The sequence below is a fragment of the Equus caballus genome, chromosome 3 (genome assembly GCF_041296265.1).
Source record: "Equus caballus isolate H_3958 breed thoroughbred chromosome 3, TB-T2T, whole genome shotgun sequence".
NCBI lineage: Eukaryota > Metazoa > Chordata > Mammalia > Perissodactyla > Equidae > Equus > Equus caballus.
In genome coordinates, this window is record NC_091686.1 from 688,249 (window position 1) to 706,016 (window position 17,768).

At 36.5% G+C, this 17,768-nt stretch overlaps 1 protein-coding gene across 1 annotated transcript in view; it reads right to left on the reverse strand.

The window, feature by feature from the left end:
- Nucleotides 1-17,768, reverse strand: part of ITFG1 (integrin alpha FG-GAP repeat containing 1) — a 266,617-nt gene that overhangs the window by 76,530 nt on the left and 172,319 nt on the right. Inside the window, exon 13 of the mRNA XM_005608247.4 lies at nucleotides 1,867-1,910. Coding sequence (XP_005608304.3) covers nucleotides 1,867-1,910 — 44 coding nt within the window. The remainder of the gene's footprint in view (nucleotides 1-1,866; nucleotides 1,911-17,768) is intronic.

Here is a 17,768-nt window from a genome sequence, read left to right on the forward strand (position 1 = left end):
TAGCCTTTCTATCAAAATTTCTGCGGGTAAAAAAAATTTCTGTGGGTAAAATGAGTGGGTTCAATTTCAATGTTTTAAAGTTCTCTGATTGATCATGTAATGAAAGAGCCACACAGTGGGGATATGGTCAGTAAGAGCAAGGAAGAGGAACAAAGGGTCTGAATATTTCACAAGCTGGGTGGACAATACTTGAATAACCAAGTTAACCTTTAGCCTCCAATTAATCCCATCTACACTTTAAAATTTTTAAAAATACTTTATTTTTTAGATTCACGGCAAAGGTGAGTGGGAAGTACAGAGAGTTCTCATATATCCTCTGCATCACTCCTCTCACAGCCTCCCCCACCGTACATCCACGTTTATGACATAAGAGCAGATGGGGTTGCCGTTCCCAGTGAAGGTGGTGACGCACTGTCCAGAACTTCCCTTCAGGACTGAGGCACATATTCCCTGAGTCGCTCCAAGTGTTGCTGCTGATAGCTCCCAGCTAGGTTCCTACCTAGAAATTGTTCTCAGCCAAGGAAGCGGGCTCTCAGGAATCATAACCCCTCCCTGGGGACTGCCTCCAGGCAATGCCTGATTGATGTTAGGAATACAGAGGCATGGCTCCTTTCCATCAACTTGGGCCATCTCTGAAGGACCATCCTAGCTTCACAGCTCTCCATGCATCAGAGACCAACTTCTCCTGCCAATCCTGCCTTCCTCACTACTTCAGAGGTGTTGCTCCCAAGTCCAGAGTAAATCTCTGCATGCAAATCTCTGGGTCAGGATCTGTTCCCACACATCTTAAATATGGGAAGTTTCCCAACCATACATAAAATGTTGGTAATGCAACGCTTTAATGGGAGAGTAAAAATACGAGACTAAAATCAGAACACCTAGCTTTGTGTTCTAGTTTCGCTACTTAAAAGCTCTATCACTTTGGATAAATGAATTTCTCTGAGCCTCAGCTGCCTCATCTTTATTTATTTCTTTTTTGAGGAAGATCAACCCTGAGCTAACGTCTGCTGCCAATCCTCCTCTTTTTGCTGAGGAAGACTGGCCCTGAGCTCACATCCATGCCCATCTTCCTCTACGTTATATGTGGGATGCCTGCCACAGCATGGCTTGCCAAGTGGTGCCAAGTCTGCACCCAGGATCCGAACTGGAGAACCTGGGCCAAGGAAGCGGAATGTGCGAACTTAACCGCTGCGCCACTGGGCCGGCCCCTCCTCATCTTTAAATGGGGGATAATTCCTTATGAAACAAGAGTTACTTTGAGGACCCAAGCAGGAATATACCAACACACACACGCTTTCAAATATAATGTAATATTCTTATTACAATTTATATGAACTGGCAATTTTGAAAACTAAGCCTAATTATTTTCACATTTCACATTTTGTTATTTCACTGAAAAATTCTATTAGACGGCAAGTCAATATCAAGACTATACCAAAAAAATTTAATAATTGTCTACTATATGCTTGACCCTGTGCTATGTAACAGGTATACAAAGATGGCATGGTTGCCCCCAAAGAATTACAGTCTAGTGTGGAGAGGCATTTAATATAAACAGGTAAGTGTGATCAAGTTTTACAGATGCCAAAATGGCAGTAGTATGTACAAATATAATTGGAGGGGTAGTCATTTTTTGAAGGGTATCAGAAAAGGCTTCATAAAGGAGGTGAACTGTGAGGTGAGGAAGTTTTTAGGCAAGGTACCTTATTCCCAGTAAAGTTTTTTTGAGCCCTGAAGGATACTTTAATAATTTCTAAAGAGGAAAAACAATTTGATTATAACCTATAACAACTATTTTGTGTATATCTTTTATCATGCAGAGAATTTTCACAGAAATATTTACAACTAAGAGTTAAGTTTACTTACTGTTATCTTACGAGGACAGTCATTAGAACAGAGACCACTAAGAACTGTGGAAAAATAAAGAAAAGGCTATTATTACTGTTATAATGTAAGCCTATATTTAAAGTGAGTTCTATCTTTTCACCTAAAATCTGTTAATATGCTCTGTTGATTCATGAACACAAGCAGAAACCAATTTGATTTCTTTAGATCTGAGTAAATTAAGTTTTCTGTTGTTCATTTTATACCAATATTTCACAAGCCTTTATGAAACAGTCAAGATGCTATTTTGTGAAATATATAGGTGAGATAATTACTGATAGTTACATCATACCATACCTACTGTTGGTTCTATTTTCTAAGTGGTTAGCTAAATTCCAAGGATGACTTAGAATCTAACAGAAAAGCGCCAATTAAAATGTATAGTGAGGGGGCTGGCCCAGTGGAGTAGTGGTTAGTTTGCACACTCCACTTTGGTGGCCTGGGGTTCACAGGTTTGGATCCTAGGTGCAGACCTACACATTGCTCAGCAAGTCATGCTGTGGCTGCATTCCACGTACAAAATAGAAGAAGATTGGCACAGATGTTAGCTCAGAGACAATCTTCCTCAGCACAAAGAGGAAGATTGGCAACAGATGTTTGATCAGGGCTTCCTCACCAAAAAAAAAAAAAGTATACCGAGAAAAACAAATCGAACATTTAGCACTTTATATCTCAAACTAAACCTTTTCCATTTATCTAGTCAGTTTCTGGGTCAAAGATTCTGGCCACCCTTGATAACTATTATGGAAAACATAACTATAAAATAATTGATGGGTCTACAACAAATATACAAAAATGACAATGACACATTTATTCTATAATCACAACAAAGAAACAAGACAGAATATCTGAACATTCTTTATGTAAGCAACATGAGTTTTAAAACATAGCTATATTACCACCACTTCCCGTGAAGTGAGACCTTTGTAAGAAAGTGGACACTATGTGCTATTAAATATGCTATGTTACAAGTTAAAGAAAGACAGCTGACCGTTCTGCTCAAGCATGAATTATTTCAATAATAATTATGAATATTTGTTCAAATATATCCATAGGAAAATGGTTTCTTATTTATAGTCTATGAATGTGACATGACAATCATTCTAATAGAAATATTATACCTGGGCAGAGCATAAAGTACAGACACCAAGAAAGGAGCATGGCATATCATCACAAAAGAAGAAGCTGTTCCTTTACCATAGCATGTTTACATGAACAACTGAGGACACAGTGAAACAAACGTTTTACACTTGCAAGAACGGCTTCCAAAGTTTAAGTGTCCTAGCCCAGTAGTGTCTGGTTCTCATCCTTTCCTTCTCAAACTGTCCATGACCTGACTTTGCCCTCTCCTTTGCTCCTCTTCTCTCAGCTCTAGGCAGACTGGTGCTTCTTCTCCACTTGTCCCAAAATGGTTTTCATGAACTTTCATTTAAACCGTTATCTTGCTGAACAGTAATTACTTAATCACAAGTCTGCCTTTGAACTATATGTAAGCTCTGCATCATTTTATCCTTATTTTCTCAGGGCCTAACCCAATGCATTTGCTCAATAAATACTTGTTAAAGAAGGGAAAAGATAGATTATTCAATAAATGGTATGAGATAATTTATTATATGGAGGAAAATGAAGTTAGACTTTAACTCATAACATAAAAATTACATTTGGGAAAGACACAAATAATACAAAGAAGTCTTATATTTCAATAATAAAAAGACAACCCAATTAAAAAAATGAGCAAGGGATCTGAATAGGTATTTCTCCAAAGAAGATATAGAGATATAGAAAGCTCACGAAAATAGCTCAACATCATCAGTAATCAGGGAAATGCAAACCAAACCACAATGAAATGTAGACTATTCACAATATCCAAGAGCTGGAAGCAACCCAAATAAATGTCCAATGACAGATGAATGGAGAAACAAAATGTAGTATATACACACAATGGAATATTATTCAGCTTTAAAAAGGAAAGAAATCCTGTCACCTGTTACACATGGATGAACCTTAAGGACATTATATTAAGTGAAATAAGCCAGTCACAAACAGACAAATATTGTACAATTCCATTTATAGGAGGTAGTCAAATTCATAGAAACAGAAAGGAGAATGGTGGTTCCCAGAGGCTGGGGTGGGAGGAGGGGCAGTTGTTGTTAAATGGGTACAGAGTTTCAGATGTGCAAGATGAAAAAGTCTGGAGATCTGTTTCACAACAATGTGAATGTACTCACCTCTACAGAGGTGTACACTTAAAAATGGTTAATGATGGTAAATTTTATATTACATGTTTTTTACCACAATAAAAAAAAATGGTTACACTGGTAAAAAACAAAACAAACCAATAGATACCACTTCATACCCATTAAGATGGGTATAATAAAAAAGTCAAATAATAACAAATGCTGGTGAGAATGTTAAGAAATTCGACCCTTCATACACTTCTGATGGGAATGTAAAATGGTCCAGCTGCTCTGGAAAAGTATCTGGCAATTCCTTAAAAGGATAAATATAGAGTTCCCATTTAACCCAGCAATTCCATTCCTAGGTATACCTCAAGAGAAATTAAAATATATGTCCACACAAAAACTTGTACATGAATGTTCACAGCAGTATTTTTCATAATAGCCAAAAGGTGGAAACCATTCAAATGTCATCAACTGGCGAATGGATAAACAAAATGTTGGTATATTTATATAATGGGGCATTATTTGACAATTAAAAGGAATAAAGCACTGATGTCTGCTAAAACAAGGATGGACCTTGAATACATTTTACTAAGTGACAGAAGTCAGTCACAAAAGACCACACATTATATGATCCCACTTATATGAAATGTGCGGGATATGCAAATCTATGGTACAGAAAGGAGTGGTTGCTTAGGGCTGGGAAGACTGAGGGTAATAGCTAGAGGGCACAGGGTTTCTTCTGTGGTGATGAAAATGTTCTAATATTGATTGTGGTGATGGTTGCATAATTCTGTGAATATCCTAAAAGCCATGGAATTGGTTACTTCAAATGGGTGAATGGTATGGTATGTGAATTATATCTCAAAGCTGTTACAAAATAAAAAAGAAACCATAAAATTTAAAAAAACTAATGACAAGGGGGTGAACTATTTTTTTTGTTGGCTGAGGAAGATTTGCTCTGAGCTAACATCTGTGCCAATCTTCCTCCACTTTATATGTGAGTCGCCGCCATAGCATGGCTGCTGAGTGGTGTAGGGCTGTGCCTGGGATCCGAACCCATGAACTCGGGCCGCTGAAGTAGAGTGTGCTAAACTTAACCACTACGCTGTGGGGCTGGCCCCAAGGGGGTGAACTTTTTTAAACATACATTACAAAGAAATACTATCACTAATATACAAAGAGCTTCTAGGTATGAGTTAGAGGATGATAATCCAATAGAAAACAAAAGATATCAAAGAAGCAATATCGAGAAGATAAAATGCAAATAATCAAAAACCATGAAGAAAGACACTCAATCTCACTAGTCACGAAAAAAATCAGTGTTATACCTAACAAACAGGCAAAAAACAAAAGACTGATAAAAATGTCTGTAGGAAAAACAATAAAATCAAAGATAAATGATAAACTAGGGAAAATATTTGCAACATATATCACAAAAGATTAATTACCCTAATATATATTATAGTGCATTTATAAATCAATAAGAAAATGAAAACGGACAAGGATCATTCATAGAAGTAAAACTATAAATGGCTCTTAAACATATGAAAAGATGCTGAATTTTACTCAGTATAAGAAAAATGCAAAATAAAAGCGACAATACTTTCCACTTGGGTAAGTGGTAAAAATCAAAAAGTTTAATAACCCATTGGGTTGGTGAAGGTGTTAGGAAACATGCACTGTCATACTATACTGCAGGTGGATGTGTAAAGTGACACGATGTCTACAAAGAGACATCTGTTAAAACAAATAATACTTATACTATAAAGTTCAAAACCAGGCAGAATTAATCTACAGTGTTGGAAATTAGTGGTTACCTTTATGTGAAGTGGGTTAGTAACAAATAAGAGGGCATGAGGAAGCTTCTGGTTGCTGGTAACACGTGTTTCTCGATCCGGGTGTAATAATATGGGTGCATTTACTTTGTGAAAATTTATAGACCTGTGTACTTATGTGTACTTTTCTGTATGTTATATTTCAATAATATGTTCATTTTAAAAATGCACATTTATTTTTAATGCTTTCATTTTTATGAATTTATCCTACAGGATATTCACTGTGCATTATTTATAACAACAAGAGACTGAAAATAATCTTGATATCAATAAAGAACTTATTAGATTGTGTTGTATCCATACTATGTGATACTATTAGTAGCTAAAATAATGTAGCCATACTACGTGATACTATTCAGTAGCTAAAATAATGAGGCGGCTCTAGATTATATTACTATGGTATAATCTCCAAGATATGTTGTTAAGTGTAGAAAGCAAGGTCTGGAACTGTCATTTATGTAAAACAAAATTGTATACACATATATGCTTGTATATTCATAAAATATCTTGGATAGACACTAAGAAAAGGTTGTCTTTGGGAAGAAGAATTGGACCATTGGGAGACAGGCATGAAAAGGAGACATACTTTTCACTATATACTCTTCTGTATTGTTTTCATCATTTGCATGTACTACCTATTTTAAAAACTAATTACTGAGAAAAATTTAGAGCTCTCAGCTGAACATGTGGCAGACTAGACAGTGTCATACGCTGGTGGGAATATAAATGCCTACCACTTCTGGGAAAGGTAATTTGGTATTATCTACTAACATTAAAAACATAGCCCCTCAGGGCTGGCCCATGGCCGAGTGGTTAAGTTCGCGTGCTCCGCTGCAGGCGGCCCAGTGTTTCGTTGGTTCGAATCCTGGGTGTGGACATGGCAGTGCTCATCAAACCACGCTGAGGCAGCATCCCACATGCCACAACTAGAAGAACCCACAACGAAGAATATACAACTATGTACGGGGGGCTTTGGGGAGAAAAAGGAAAAAATAAAATCCTAAGAAAAAGAACGTAGCCCCTCAACTCATCAGTTTCATGTCTATGAAACATTGGAAACCACTTATGTGTCCACCAAAAGAGCAAATGCTAAACAAATTGTGGAACATCTATAGTAGTATGGAATGACATGGAGCGATTAAAAGAAGGAGGGAGACCTGTAAGTCATGACTTGAAAGGGTGTTTATACTCTCTTGCTAAGGTGAAAAAACAAGACGTAGGCAAATATGTTTAGTAAGATTCTATTTACAGATGTATGTGTTGCATGAATCTCACAAATATAAAATTAGGTAAAAGAAACCAGACACAAAGAGTACATACTACGTGATTGTTTTTACAGGACATTCAGAAAAGGGAAAGCTAATCTATGGTGACAGAGATCAGAATAGTGGTTACACTTTGGTAGGGAGTACTGACTGAGTGGGGGGATATGAGGGACCCTTCTGAGGTACTGTAAATATCTTGATCTGGGTGTGGCTGTGATTTTTTATTTAAAATTTTTATTTAAAATTGCACCAAGCTGTATACTTTACCTTATTTACTCTGTACACCCACTGCTACCACCTTCTCTCCACTGTCCCATCGCCTCATGCCTGGATGACTGCATTCCGAGGTGGTCACCCCAGGGCCGACCTCTTAATTACGAACACCTAGCTTCTCCCTTTGAACACTGCTGCAAAAGTCATCTTCTTAAACCACACAGTTGACCACAGGCTCTCTCTATGAAGAACTTAAACAGTAAATCGTGGTGGTTAATTTTATATGTCACCTTGACTGGGTCATAGGGTGCCTAGATATTTGGTCAAACATTATTCTAGGTGTTTCTGTGAGCTTGTTTTGTATGAGATTAATATTTAATTGGTAAACTGAGTAAAACAGATTGCTCTTCATAATGTGGGTGGGCCTCATCCAATCAGTTGAAGACCTGTGTAAGAATTATCCAGCCTAATGGCTTTCGAAGTGAAACATCAGCTTTTTCTGCTTGATGAACTGGCACTTTGATTTTTCCTGGTTCCATAGCTGCCTGATGGCCTTTTGACTCAAAATGGGACATTGGCTCTGCAGATTTTGGACTTGCCAGTTCCCATGACTGTATGAATCAATCCTTTAAAATAAATCTCTCTCTCTCTCCTCTATTGATTCTGTAGTACAGTAAGTATTTGCAGTTATTGCATCACTGACAAAATCTTCTCTTTGCCATAGCTGCCCTTTCAGCAATGGATACCATCAATATTCTCCCTTAGTAATCTTCAACCTAGTGCAAGAAAGTGAGTTTCTACTTCTCACCATCTGCTCATTCTCTATTACTGTGATCATGGCCTCCCACCTGGAATGTTACGCCACTACCCATTTTGGTCATTCCAACTCTTAATCATCTTTCTGGATATAGGTTCTCACCTACCATCTCCAAAGAAGCCTTCTTTGACTTTAATAATTTTATAGCAGATATAATTCCATTTCAACATTTGAGTACAAAGCACTTTTCACTGTCCTTTAGCTATTTTACATGCATACATCTTCCTCTTCCAAGTAGACAGATGCTTATTGATAGTAATAAATGCCTGCTACGTAAATGGGTAGATCCTCACTGAGAAAAACTGAGTAATTAATGTTCAAAAGCCAAAACAATAATGTGCAATGTGGGAGAACATACTGGATCTAGTGACTGGAAGTGCTAAGAAATGGATCTGTTTCCAAAATCCCCTTTACAGACACACACACACCTACTTTTTATAACGTTATTGAGATATAAATCATATACCATACCATTCACCCATTTAAAGTGTCCTATGCAAGGGTTTTTAGTATATTCCTACAGTTGTGCAACCATTACCAGAATCAATTTTCATTACTTCAAAAAAGAAACTTGTGCCCTTCAGCTGTCATGCTCCAGTCCTCCATTCCCATACCCAGCCCAAAGCAGCCACTAATCTACTAATCACCTACTGTGTCTATATACTTTTCTGAATATTTTGAGTACGTCATTGTAGAAAAAATTAAAAAATATAGATAAGTAAAAGGAAGAAAATAAAAATCACTTGTGATCCAACCATTCAGATATTGTCATCAATTTGCTGTAAGTATCACATTGTCATAGACTAAATGTTTGTGTCTCCCCAAAGTTCGTATGTTGAAGTTCTAACCCCTAGTGTAGCTGTACTTGGAGGTGGGGCCTCTAAGGAAGAAAGTAAGGTTAAATGAGATCATAAGGGATCTGAAAGGATTAGTGTCCTTGCATGCTTGCTCTCTCCCGACATGCACAAAGAGCACACAACGAGACGGTGCCCATCTACAAGCCAAGAGAAGAGGCCTCAGAACGAAATCTACCTTGCAGGCACCTTGATTTTGGACTTCCAGCCTCCAGAACTGTTAGAAATAAATTTCTGTTGTTTAAGCCCCCCAGTCTGTGGCACTTTGTGATGACAGGCAGAGTAGACGAATACACATACTTAGTTTCTTTTTAGTTTTAAGTAAATGAAATCAGGCTACACACAATTTTGTAATCTTTTTGGTTAATGTAACAAACTTTTCTAATATCATTAAATATACTCTACCATATAACTGCATGGTATTCCATTGTATGTATGGATGGATACATACACACATATACGCACGCCCATTCTCCTCATTAGGACATTTAGGTTCTCCTCCATTCTATAAGTCAACTTAAATTTTTCCTCTTAAAAACACTGAAAGATCGCCTTTATAGAAATGGTACGTTATGGATAAATCTTTGGTGCATTATACACAAATTTCTGGCACATCTCTGATAATTTCCTCGAGATAAATTCATAGAAATATCTTAAAGCTTTTGGATGTATATTGCCCCGCACCTCGTTTTATTTCCAGAAGGGGAAACTGAAGCTTGGGCCCATACATTATTCAAAGTCACAAAGCAAATGGAACTCTTTTGAAAGACCATGTGGCCACTACTCATTAAAAAGACATATTACCCTACTTTTATGGGAGATGGGAAATCAATGAACCATTGGATTATTTTATTTTCTGTGTAAGATAAAATGTCTGTGTCTTGTTTAGCATAGTTGAGAGTATTTACTCAAAATTATGTAACAGTGTCTTTCAGTTTGTATATAGCAAGCTAAAAATTGGTTTCCTGTGTCTATTTTTGTTTTTTACAAGACTTCTTCTGTCAAATTTGAAGTTTCATATTATAGCAATACAATCAAAATGATAAGACTTAAATGTATCATACATATATACATATCACACATTTTTGTCATATATATTATACAAATATATGTTTTATAAAAAGAGATGTCTACATAATACAAATAGAATATGCATTTCCTTGGTTTTTGCAACCACAGACGCAAGAAGCAATGATACTAATCCTTGAGCTTAATTAATTTTCCGGTTGATAATATTGTTTAATTAGGAATTCAGAACTCCCAAATACTATCATAAAAGTTAAACTGTTCTTAGCCTGAAATTATTATTTCAGCCACAGACAACTCCAACTTTTCCCAGCGCTGTTGGCGTGGCTGCCGCAGCAGGTGAGGCGGACTCAGACTGCATGGTTTCTGGGCTCAACTAGCTGTGTATATTAGATATAAGACAGAAAAAGAACATTTTTAGCTGTGTTCAGTAATTACACGGCTCTTTAAGGGAATACTACAGAAGAGCAGAATTTGACTTTTAGCTTTGGCTCTATCCCTAAATCTCCCTGTGACTCACCCTTTAGTTTTCCTATCGGAAAAAAAGGGGCACATCCGCACTTCTTACTATTTTCTTCCCCTCTTGAGTTAACAAAATTAAAAAAAATCTGAAAAGTGTTAGGTTTCCTCAAATGTACAGGTTGTATAAAGAAAATTTTTATTTTCACTTCTCATATTTTTCAGTGCATTAATGTGACAGGCTTATCAGTACAGTTTAAATCACAGCTTACTAAAATTAGACACAACTTCAAAAAGAAAGAAGTGAACTAAACGTTGCTGAGAAACACAATATAGCATATATTTTATATATGTGTTTATAGATGCGTTAGTTCATCTTATTAATAGTTTTTTTCTGTTAGTTTCTATTCATATTAGATTAATTATACTAAGTCTACAGACCATGAGTGTTCATCAAGAATAAATCCCAAAGTGACTATCTGATACCAACATTGGCTAAAAACCATATGCTTAGCTCCTTTCTGGCACCCTATTCATACAGGAGACAGGAAATTCTATCTAGGGCCATCTCCTGCTGTGTGAACCAACGCGAAGTGTGGGCATGGTGGGCATGAGATTCTTCACTTCTCTCTGTTTTACAGTTTAGAAAAATCTTTAAAACAATGTGGTTGGATAAAATGATTTATAAGGTTTACACAAACTCCCAAATCCTATAATTCCGAACTGGGATCTATCTTGCTATTAGGTAGTGTTAGGCACTTCACATCCACCCTAGCACAGAGGGAAGTGGTTTGATTTTAAAGGGCCCTTTTGTGTAAGTTTGCTCATATATGACAAAATTATCTGGAAAAGTGGAAGCCTTGAATAGGCAGGGTCTGAATGAATGAGGCTGGATCATGGATGATGCATACTTTCTAAAGTCAGAAATGCAGAGGAGAACCAGGAGTATAACTTGTTATTTTATAAGCTAATTTTCTCCTTTCTCTGTACACAAAATGTAAGATTATACTATTTTTAAAAGTTACACATTCTCACATATTTTCATTTCAAAATTATCAAATACAGATACTACTCTATGAGACAACCCACGTAGACACCTGGCGGAGGGCCTGGCACAGGAAATATGATAAATATTAGCTCCTGTTGTTCAGTTGTTGAAATAAACTATGGATTCTATAATTCTGGATTCCAGGATTTAAAACTATCAGCTTTCACTGCTGCAGCTTCTTTTGGTGTTCTTGAAACTTTGGCAACCAGCAGAAGCAAGCAGAAAATGCTCAGTGCTTATTGCATTTATATCTAATAATTGGCAAAGGGTACAGATTTTTAAAATACTTTTCCAGATTTTCCAAATGCTTTGCAATAGGCTGCCCTTTTTTTTGTAATCAGAAGACAAAACGAAATAAATGCCAAACCAAAACTTTACCAATAAAAAAAGGAATAATGGTTTAAAATTCTCTCGCATAATCAAAGAAGTAAAAGGGTAGACTGTCATGGCGTTTCTACAAATGTCCCCCTGAAATTACAATTTTAATACCCTGTAATGTTAAACTTACGAACAAGTAAAAAGTACCGGCAGTCTATTAAATCAGTGCAAGAATGTAATTTCCCCAGTGACATCAGAGTAAACATTCCATCCTTTGTGCTTTAGTCAGGAAAGACCCCACTACTAAACGCTCTAAGACAGAATTTATTATTTTTACAGCAAAAGCTCACCTCCTAGAAGTGGGAAGTTATACATTTTTCTAGAAAAGCATATGGTTGTGAGTGAAGTAAAACATTTTTCTTAAGCACCTATAACAACAACGGGGAAGGTGTGCTGAAATGCATAAAGAGCCCATATGGAAAAGGGAACTTTAATGGGGCGGATACCAGTATACAATTCCAGCCTTCCACTATTTGGATTTTTTGCCACTGTGAGTTTCTTGAAGTCAAGAACTGTTTTCATTTGTTTGGTTTTTAAGTTTCCTCTATGCTTCTCATTTCAAGTATCAATAAATGTTTTCCTACTATCTACTTGATTTTGGTTGAACCAGAGTCTAATTTTTAGAAGTTTAAAGATTTTTAACCATTTCATAAACTTTTGTAAATTATTAGTATTTGTAACCATATTCAAAATTCTATATAGATTTAACATTTTATAATATCCTTTTAAATAAACTGTTATAAAAAGTAATTTCTAATACTCCTAGACTTTGAAAAACAAAGTTGTTTTCAAAAGATTTACACAATAAAAGAAGATAGGCTATTCACAGAATTAAATGAAAAACTGTAATTAAAATTCTTAATGAGCTATGTGAATTACCGGTTATTAGTAGATTACATTAGTTTAAAACATGACTACTGGGATGTGCAATTCATAAGTTTTCTTTAAAGTGACAAAGCTTAGAATCTTGACATTTCATGTTAAACCACACTATACATTATAGCCCACGTATTCTTACAGATATTTAAAGTACGTCCAGCTTTGTCATTCAGTTTACGTTGGCTACTTTTCACAAATGCCAGAACCAAAAAATAGCAATAATCATGCATAAATACTGTAAAAACCAAGCCAATGTGCAGGTTGGGAAAAAGATGAGTAGAAGAAAGTCAAAGTAGTAAAGGTCAATACTGTATAATGGTTTTAGGAGCATTTAAAATAAAAAATCCTTGTCTGGATTATGGGTCACTCTTCGTATTCATTCTCTGAAAACGTTTTTAGTTTTTGTTTCCTTAAGACACATGAATACAAAGCAAATATCATAATCAAATATGTGTGAAATAAAGCCCCCCATTCTTGTCATTTAGACATTATTTTAGACACTATATGGAAACCTCTTTTTGTCTGTTATTGATTACCTATCTTTCACATATTTTTCTAAATTAAAAAATTGTATGCTCATCGTAAAAAACAAATACAGAAACATATGAAGCAAAAAGTGGATCAGCTTTCAAGTAATTTTGACCCTGTTCTCTTCATGTGCAAACACATCAAATATTAAATGTGAGAGGTATATGTTGTATGCACACATAATTTTTTATACACATAAGTATATTTTTATACACATATAATGTTAAAATTTTTGCTAAATTCGGGCGAGTCTTGACCTTTAAAAACATATTTGGTTCATGGTAAATATACTTGAAAAACTTTTAGTAAATAATCTGCATTTTAATGCAAAACATAAATATTTACTTCAATTCTCTAAATATCACTACAATGACTAAAAAAGCATGAAAATAAAAGTGTGTGGTCATCAATGGCAGATATTTTAAGTAATTTCTAAAGTTATTAAATAGGTAAATAACATTGAGAAAACAGCCGCTTAGCGCTGAGCAGGTCAGAGAGTCAACGGGGCCACAGTGGCTGGACTCCCAGCAGACCACTGAAAGCCTGTAACCTCGGAGCTGCGGCAGCTGAGAGCAAGCCATGGCGGGGCTAGGGGAACACAGCGGAGCCGAAGGACTCCCAGAACTGTGCCGAGGCTCATAGACGGGGGAGCTACATTTGTCACTTGGAGGTTCTTGCTAGCTAAGTAAAATGGGTAATTTGCTGGTACTTATACATAGGGTCCTAAATAATTTTAGAGTATTGCCAAAAAAACCAAACCTCTGAACCCGTATGGTGCAATAATACAAAATGGCTCAGCAAAGCAGTGAGACTGCCTAATAAACTGTGCCCCCCGTAACTCTCCTCCTCTTCCTCCCACTGGAAAGCACAACTCTGCTCAGACTCAGAGTCTGATGACGCCCCACGCTGAGGCCATGGGCGTGGGTAAGTCAGGTGCTCTTGGGGTGCCCATCACTAGTGAATCTCACAGAGTGGCTGCAGTTCAGCACCAAGGCATCACTTTGCTGTGTTATGTGAGAACCTCAAAGCCACCATTTTGCTCAAATACGTCCACCTCTGCTCAGCTCCCAGCCTGCATGCCCTGAGGAGCTCCTGCACGGGCAGGGGAGAAAAGGAGTAGTGGGAATTGTCTGCTGGGCAGAACTGCATGTGACACAAGTGCTTTTGCTACCCACATTACCCTTCAACACTGATTCTGTTTACAAATATAAGCAGAGAAAAATTCTCAGACACATGAAAAAAACTCAACAGCTTAAAAGAAGGAAGACCAAAGTGAGTAATCAGATAAACGGTCCCTACCTAAATAGGACAATATGTGGGAAAAGGAGAGAATTTCAAGACTATCATACTATTTGCAAGAAGAAAATGGAACAGTATTATATTTATATAGCAAAATTAGTGTTGATATGTAACGGCAAGAGAAAGATATTTTAACACATACCAGTACTCAGAAATATATTAACCTACGTACAAATTTCTGAAAGTCACTTGAGGAAGCACTCCACTAAAAGAAGCAGGAATTCGAATGAAGAAAGGAAAAGATGTGGTATCTAAGTGAAATGGTGGCAATAAAGCTGGTAAAACTTGTTAAGTTTAAATAACCACTGAAAATATGGTTGTGAATTGTCAAAAAGGATTTGCAAAACAGAAGTCACAAAAGGTAAAACAAAATAAATCATCCAGAAATAAACTTCCACATTGTTTCAATAAAATCTGGAAGCAGGCAAAAGAATAAAATGTTTTAAAGGTCTCATCTTATTTGGGAAGTAAAAGGTGAAGATGCAGTTACAATTTTAAAAGTGCCAGGGAAATATAGGTTCATATACGCGTCTTAGAAATTTGAGTTCAGTATTAGTAAGATAGAATTAGAATGCAGAACCTCCAAGTGTAGCTGGCAGGAATGAGAAAAAAATTAGAGCTAGGAACTAGTTCTGATTCAAGGGAGCTAGGGAACCCCACAATTCTGCAGTCCACAGGGTCCCCTGTCTTCACACAAGTGTTGGGAAACCGTTCTGTGATCTGTGGCGTTGCGGGAATCAGCAGGGAAACAGGCAGAAGGATAATTTTACCCTTCCCCAGCCACATATAAAAGCTTAAGTACCCAAATTTCCTCAACTGAACAACACTGACATTTAGCACAGGCTGGTTTAAGCATTAGAGTAACAGAATAATTTCAGATCAAAATCAACCCTGGACATCATAGACAGCTTTTTAAGGGTAATTACATACTAGTAACTGTCTGACTTAGGGCAAACAACTACTAATCGAAAGGAAGAGTGGAACGGTACCTCAAAACAGCTAGAAGGTTATTTTTCCCAAATGACTGCTTTAAATTGGTATCTCACTCCCCATGACCTTTCTGTAAAGTATGTTATTTATGTTAACATCTTTATAATGCAAATATAATTTATATAAATGTAAAATTTATATATAATATATATAATGGAAATATAATTACTTGTTTTCTAAAACTAAAACCTCCTGCACCAACTTGGCTATTTCTGGGTCTGAGTGTGGAGACGTGAGAAAACTTTCCCTAGGCTACTGTTACTCAGAGGGCAGTGCTGCCCATTGGTACCCATCCTGACTTAGACGAGGAAGTCACAGGCCACAGATTCTCAAGAGACTCTGTGGATTTTAAACTTTTTACATGAAATTTTTTAAACATATACAAAATCAGAAAGAACAGTATAAAGAACCCCACTCACACTTCACACGACTTCACTTGTCAACAACATCTATATTCCGTTTCCTACATCCCTGGACTACTTTAAAGAAACACCTCAGACACGTCTTTTCATTTTCAAGTAGTCTGTTGTCTCATTATTTAACTCTTTAAGTAAGTTTGCTTTATCCCCAAGCAGGACCATAATGTGTTTATAAGCATTCTGTTACTACAGTTAGAATTTATGGTCTGCTTTAAGGACAAAAACTGTTCATAGTTTTATTAGGACTAATTGTTTTTCATTCAACAGATACTTATCAAGGGTCTACAACATATCAGACACTAGTGTCAACAGACAGAAGTAACTAAATATACACATTTTGATTTCATACAGAACAAATTTTCCAGCAACTAAACTGACTCAGAAGAAGTGTGTGCTGCTGTCCGAGGAGGTGAGCTTTACTGCAAGGCATTCAAGAGAAGCTGGCTGAGATGGCACATTGGGTTGGACTTGGGCAAGATGCCTTCTGAGGCCTTTCTCATCTCTAAAATTCCCTCATCTTTTTGTAATTTTTAAAAATGTAAATGAACAAATACCAAGGAAGGATTGAGGATCCTAAATTATATGTATGCATTTTTCTACATGGACAATTTCCAAATGATCAATTAAAAACAAAAAAGGTGAGACTGGCTTCTGCCTCACACTGAGAACGGCCTTCTCTCTTTAGCATTTCATTATTATTATTATTATTACAGCTGGGAATTGGAATCCCTTCTCAGTTAGGAAAACCCTATGCTCTGATTCACTTCTGCCTCCCATGACTGACAACCTCTGCTTCGGAAAGGGCCTGCAGACTCAAGCAGGGCACAGCGGCATTGCACGCCCTCGTGGCAGCTGACAAACCTGTGATAAGTAGAGTATGAAGACAATCAAATTTTTTAAGAGTACAAAACAAAGAATATTTAGTAGAAAAGTAGTTTTAAGGCTTGAATAAAAGGGTGCAGGGTGAACCTGATTTGTCTTAACCACATACAAATTAATATCTCTCTCACCTGAATTTTTCCTTACCCCTCAATGACTAACACCTGTTCTAGAAAGCACTAATCTTCAATCCATACAGATAGACACATGGACACACCAAATTCAGATGAACTAAGTAATAAATCTGTGTTTTTTTGAAAGCTTCAAACTTGAGAAAATAGTTTCTTTAAAGCACACTGGCAAAACTCCTACAGCTACAAATCTTACAGCTATCTCATTAAACAGAAAGAAGATACTTTGAAAGAGAATTAACTTGAATTTCAAAATGCATTTTTGAAACAAATAACATTTATTCTAGGTTGGAGCAAATGGTCATTTTCACAGCATCTCCTAAGGTAACTAGAGAGAACCCTGCTCTTACTCACTACACGTTATTCTTTCTGTGTACTTTTGGTGTTGTAAGCCTGGGAAATTAAGTTAGAGTTTCCAGTCACAGAGAGTCTGAAAAGATGGGTAGACTTGAGAAGTTAAACCAGGGCAGGGTTAATTCATTCACTAAGGCTCAATAAATTCTCTTTTTAAGAAACAAAGTATTGACTAGCTGTGTCCCTGATATCAGAAAATGGGTAAAGGTGGAATGTGTCCTTGAATTAGAGTTCATATTTTGGTGGAATGCTTCCTAGAGACAGAACATGGGGTGAGAGGCATCAAGTGTTGCTTTGGTACTAGAGGAAACACTTTTAAATCAAGAT